The following is a 6000-nucleotide window of genomic DNA, read 5'->3' on the forward strand; positions in this document are numbered from 1 at the left end:
GGCAGTCACTGCCGCTGCTCAGGTCCTCCCCCCTCAAGGTGCCACCTCCCTGAGGCAGCGCTGCCCAGCTCTGGAGTTCGGGCCCCATGGGATGTCGGCTCCCACACCTCCTTTGCGTCCATGACCCAAGGGGTCCCCACGGCCAGACGCTTGGGGACAAATAGACCCAGCTGGGCCTAGAATCCACTCCCGGCCCCAGCCCCTCCCCGGTTTCCGACATCTCAAAATTGTAACTCGCCCAGTTCCCTTTTGGTCGGGTCCTGTCGCTCATGTGCGGCTCAGAGCTGCAAGGCGAGGTCAGCGCAGCAGAGTCCCCCGAAGGGTTGAGAACAGGATGGGACCAGGAGGTCTGGCCCCTGCTGTGTCACTGATGTCCCTGTGACATCCCCACTCCTGCTCCAAGGAGGCCCTGCTGTCCACTGCCCTGATGCCCAAGGGAAGCTCCCCACTGTCCTCCCGGAATCTTCCCCGGTGCCATTCTCTGCCCCACGGCTGGGCGGTCGTCTGAGAACCCAGATCTGACCACATCCACTCCTCACCACGACGCTAGGTGGGGACCAAAGTCCTCCAAGGCCTGTAGCTGAGTTGCTTGGGCCTCCCCCTGCCTCCCCTTGCCTCCCCAGGGACCCTCCCTGGGCCTCCACCTCTGGCTTCTGACACCCCTTCTCCCTCTCCTTCCAGGGGCCCATTGCTGGCAGTCCTGACACCTGCCGCTGCCTGGATCCCACCCCAGGGCCCCCGCCCAGTGCTGCCAGGCCTGGCAGTCTCTGCAAGGCACAGCCTCAGCCCCCAGAGGAAGTCCAGGAAGGAAGGAAAGCCTGGCCCAGGGTCCCCTACACAGACAGTGCAGGGTGAGGCGGGAATTCTGGTGGGCACCTAAGGCCTAGAGTGGCCCTGGTGTGGGTGGCTGCAGGCTGGGGGCCCCCAAGGGGCACAGGAGGAAGCCCCCTTACCCTGCCTGAGGCAGACACTAGGCCCTGCCACCTCCACTGCTAAAGACTTCCTCATCCTCTCAGTCTGGGAGGTCTGTGCTGTGGACCGGCTCCCTGGCCTCAGCCCCTGCCTCCCCTTCTGCATTTTAAAAAGATGCTGTAACAGGCAGGGGAACCCCCAATGCACACAAATAGGGGGCTTGCGGGGAGCCCCTGCTGGAGCCAGACACACAGCCTGAGGCTGGTGGGCTGACAGCAGCACCTGTTCCTTGCCCAGGCTCCTGAGCCACCTGCTGAGGCCCCAGCCCCAGTGTTTGCTTGAGGCAGCTCTGGCCCTCTGGCCATCCTCTGTCCCAAGCTGCCTGGAGTAGAAACCTCCTGGGATCAACATTGCTGTGGGTTTCAGGGTCCCCGGACTCTTATTTCCCCAACCAGGTGTCAAATGACTTGAAGAAGGCTGGGGCTGTGAGTTAGAAACACTCAGGACATGTGAGAAATTCAACAAATGTCTGGGAGAGCAACAGGAATGCAGCTGTTTTCTGCTGGAAGAGACATTTCTGTTTGTGTAACTTCAGACTGAAAGAGTCTGGCCAACCCCTGACCATTTTAAACAAAATGTGCCAAGCAGCTTAGTAGGTTCGGACCCCGGTCCGGGGGCTGTGGGCATGTGGAGGAGGCTGGGTGAAATTGGAGAAGTTCCTGCTGTGGTGCAGGCTCAGGCCCCGGCGTCTGTGAAGGCCTGGACCTGAGGGTCCTCTGGGAACACAGGTCGTGCACCTGAGGCTGGCTGCACAAGGAGGACGGTCTGGGCCAGCGGAATCTGAGAAGTCCAGAGTTCACAGGGAAGGGGTTGGGGAAGGAAGCACACAGGGAGGGCTGGGGGCTGCGTTCAAGAGGTGTGGCTGGCAGAAAAAGGATGGAGGGTGGGACACCCTGGGGGCCAATCAGGGCAGACCCAGAGCAGACCTCAGCTGTCACTGCCGGGGCTGCAGAGTGGACAGTGGGTTGAGGGGACGACAGGGAGCGTAGAGGGCAGGTCTGGAGAGGGTCTGCGCAGGAGGGATGTGGCAATGAGTTCCCACAGCTGCTCAGGGCGAGGCTCTTGCCTTCCCAGGCGGGGCCGACAATCCCGGGAAAAGACAGCCGCTCAGGGTGGGCCTTTGTAAAGGACCGCCCTGCCCCCGGGGAGTTGCTGCTGGAGCCGGCAGCCTCCCCGCCCTCAAGGACATCTTCCCAGAACCAGTCCAAGTGTTTGGGAGACCTGAAGGCTTTTCCTGGTGAATAACAAACTCTGAGGCCAGGCAAAGCCCTGTCAGTGTGCCCTATCTGCGGGCTCCCAGGCGGGGCTGGCTGGTGCCTGGCGGCCGTCATTGGACCTTCAGATGCCAGATTCTGACTCTGTACACCGGGCTAAACTGGGAGAGGCCCCAGCTTGTACAGAAATTACATATTCACAGCCGGGCACGGTGGCTCACGCCTGTCATCCCAGCACTTTGGGAGGCCGAGGCGGGTGGATCACCTGAGGTATGGAGTTCAAGACCAGCCTGACCAACATGGAGAAACCCTGTCTCTACTAAAAATACAAATTAGCTGGGCGTAGTGGCATGTGCCTGTAATCCCAGCTACTCGGGAGGCTGAGGCAGGAGGTGGAGGTTGCAGTGAGCCGAGATCGCGTCATTGCACTCCAGCCTGGACAACAAGAGCAAAACTCTATCTCAAAAAAAAAGAAAAGAAAAGAAAAAAAAAAAAAAGAAATTACCTATTCGGTTTACACCGGGGGGCACTCCCGTCAGAGGAAAGCAGGGTGAGCTTTAGGACTGGGCGGCTGCAGAGCCCAGGTTGAGGCTGGACCTCCCTGATGCCCCAGGGGCCCTGCTCAAGGAAATCAACGGTAGGAGGCAGCCAGCCTCAGAGACTCCCCCTCGGCCAGCATCGCAAGCCCCCAGTGGAAAGCCCAAGGAGGACAGCGTGAGCCTGGAGAGCAGGCAGCCCGGCGGGGAGGTGAAAGACACCAGGGCGAGGAGGAGGCTGCGGAGAAGGGAGGAGGCGGGAGGGCTCAGAAGAGCGCTTATGAGACAGAAAGCAAACACCCAAGGGGCCTGAAGGGGAGGGGAGACACTGGCATAAATAGGGCAGGCGGCAGGCGTCACTGAAGGAAAAGGCGCCTTCTCCAATAGAGCCTGCTGGGCGTACCACGTTCCGCCAAGGCCAAGGTCCTCTCAGCTGTTCTCCCCGAAGCCTGTCCCTCCCCTGTCCTGCCTGGGCGCCCCTCCTCGGCCCCAGCATCGAAACCTTCTCTAGCCCCAGTCCAAAGCTGCTCTGGAAACCTGCCGCGGCGCCTGTTGCTCTGATCTTGCTTCTCCTGGCCCCACTCGGGCCCCCTAACCCCCCTCCACACGAGTGACCACCTCCCTGCCACCTCTGGAGAGACCCTCCCCTGTGGACCAACACATGAAACTTTGATCCCCACGAGCACCTCAGGAAGCTGACCTTCCTGTCACCTTGCCAGGAGCTACCTGCCGTGCCCACATTACTGGTTCATTGGCGCCAGTTAAGGAGAAGAGAAATCTGACCGACAGGGATTTTCTAAAAAAAAAAAAAAAAAAGAGGCCCGCCAATGGGAACGCTGCGCCTGTAGGGAGGATTCTGCTGGGTTTCATGCGGGTGGCACCGCTTTTCTTTTCTGCCCTTGTAACGCACGAAAAAACGCCATCACTCCAAGGACGTTCCTCTAAAAAGCCTGAGAACCCCGAAGGAAACCCGGCTCCGGGGATTCCCTGGGCGCGAGCAGCCTGCAGTCTGCGGGGCTCGGAGCGGAGGCGGGGCGGAGACCCCACAGGGACCGGGGAGCCGGGAGCCAGGGGCTCCGAGGCTGTGCCCCCGCCGGGGAGGGGAGACCTCGGGACCCGCACGGGCGGCTTGGCGCGGCCAGAGTCGCTCCCGAGTCTCGCTCTGCTGGACCCGAGAGCCGCCGCGCCGGATGGGCGCCCGACCTGATGGGCGCGGCCACAACGAAGCCCCCAGACCCGGCAGAGGCGGCCGCATACTCCGCGGGCAGATCCGGAGACCCCGGGGCCACTTACCGATCTTGGCCAAGCTGGCCACGAGGATCCAGAGCGCGATGACGTAGGGATCCTGCACGTGGGCCCACTGGAAGGTGACCACCTGGAAGCCCCCGCTCTCGCCGTGCGCGCCGCCGGGCTCCACCTCGACGCCCCCGGCCCGCGCTAGCCCGCCCAGCGCCAGCGCCAGCGCCAGCAGCAGCCCCCGGCCGGGGCCCCGGGCCCCGAGTCCCCACATTGCCGCCTGCTCAGCGCAGGGCTGGGACGCGCATGTCGCGGGGGGTCCCGGCTGGGCTGGGACGACGCGCGGGGCTGGGACCCGGCGAGGACCCGGCGCGCTCCGGTGCCGGTACCGGCGACAGTCCGATCCCCGCCCGCCGGGGTGGCCTTTAATCCCGCGGCCCCCTCCCGCCCCGGGGCGGAGCCTGCCCGCCCCCGCCGCGCACTCGCGAGCGCAGACACCGCCGCAGCTCCCTGCACGCCCGCCCCGCCCGCGCACGCCCACCCCGCGCTCCCTGGTCCCCACCCTCCCCCGGAGCCCGCGGCCTGGAGGTCCGGGAGGTCGCGGCAAGAGCGAGCCCGGGACTGCGCGGCCGCCTCCCTGGGGCAGGGAGCCGGGAGGCAGGGGGAGCACAGCGCGGGGCGGCGGGACAGGCGGTTCCGCGCAGCTCCTGGGATGCCCGGGCAGCTGCGGGTGCGCTCGCCCCAACCCTCCTTCATAAACGCAGGGCCTGGGGCTGCGCAGACCCCACAGGGCGGCCCAAGGGTGCACAGGGGCCCCAGGTGTGTCTTCACACAGCCCCCCGCTGTGTCTTCAGCAAGAACCTGCATTCCACAGCCAGACCGGCCACTTACCAGAACTCGGGGGCGCCCAGGCCTTGCGTGGTGCGCTGGTAAGTCTCTCCGCCCCTCCCATCGCCGGCCAGCATCCCCCACCCCAGGCTCTGAGATGGGAGCCCAGGGGCCCCCGTGGTCTCCCCGCCCCGTCCCCTGCCTTTAGACCTCCGCCCAAAACAATTCAATACCCCCAGGGCTTCACACTGATGCGGGGCCTCTGCCCACAGCCCACTCTGGCAGCACTGGCTCCCTTAAGCATCTCAGGCTCCACTATGCAAACCACACCCCTGTTTTCCTCCAAGCCCACCCTGCAGCCTTCCAGCCCCAGACCTGGGACGCAGGTGGACTTCTCCTTTAGCTCACGGGGTTTCCAAGCTCTTAGCATACCTGCTCTACCTTCAAAACGTGCACAAAACCAGCGGCTTCTCGGAGCCTGCAGCCACCTGCAAAGACTCCTGCTCGGCCCTTTACCTGCCCCTTCAGTCCCTCCTATTGGGACCCTCCCTCTCAGAGGAAAGGCTCAACGTCTCTCGGGAGCTCATACCCCAGCCACTGCCTGACCCCCACCCCCATGCACGCCACAGCCCACACCAGCGATCGGCGCCTCTCGGGGCCTTTGCACGCCCTGCTCCCTCTGCTTGGACGGCTCTTGCGCGCTCCCTTCCTCGGCTCCCCAGGAGCTTGGCTCCAATGCCACCTTCTTGTCCCACCCGCTACCCACTCAGCTCACAACTGTGGCAGCTAAGCTCCCGCCTCCCCTGCTTACTCGGTTGGCTCCTGGAATCAGCTCACCTCCCAGCCCTGGGGGCTGCTGGCTTTGACCTTGAGCTGTCTGCCCTCACCCTGGGAATGTCTGCTCCACGAGCAAGGGGCTTATGCATACGTCCCCGGAGCTTGGAAGAGAGCTGGGCACACAATAGCACTCTCAAGAAAGTGGCTGAGCGGATGGATGATAGGTGGATGGAAGGACAGATAAGTGGACGGAGGGCAGGTGGGCGGTGGGTGGGTGCGGATGGAGGATGGATGTGTCTTCTGACGTCTGAGTGGGTGCTGCGGGGGCCTGAGGAGGACAGTGCTGAGTTCGATGACTTTATCCTGCGAGGGCCCCAGTTTCATGCTAATGGAAGTGGCCCGTGTAGCACAGGGAAGGTACATTCAGATGGTGCTCG

General features: G+C 63.6%; 1 protein-coding gene across 2 annotated transcripts in view; it reads right to left on the reverse strand.

Annotated features, from left to right (window-relative positions):
• The window catches only part of SLC9A3 (solute carrier family 9 member A3), a 53823-nt gene extending 49464 nt beyond the window's left edge, over positions 1-4359 (reverse strand). Inside the window, exon 1 of one of the 2 annotated variants that reach the window (XM_054487757.2) lies at positions 4016-4359. In XM_054487757.2, the coding sequence (XP_054343732.1) occupies positions 4016-4232 (217 nt within the window). In that variant the 5' untranslated portion in view covers positions 4233-4359. The remainder of the gene's footprint in view (positions 1-4015) is intronic. The other variant, XM_063664610.1, reaches the window with a different exon arrangement.
• Between the last annotated feature and the right edge of the window lie 1641 nt (positions 4360-6000).

Source organism: Pongo pygmaeus, chromosome 4, assembly GCF_028885625.2.
Source record: "Pongo pygmaeus isolate AG05252 chromosome 4, NHGRI_mPonPyg2-v2.0_pri, whole genome shotgun sequence".
NCBI lineage: Eukaryota > Metazoa > Chordata > Mammalia > Primates > Hominidae > Pongo > Pongo pygmaeus.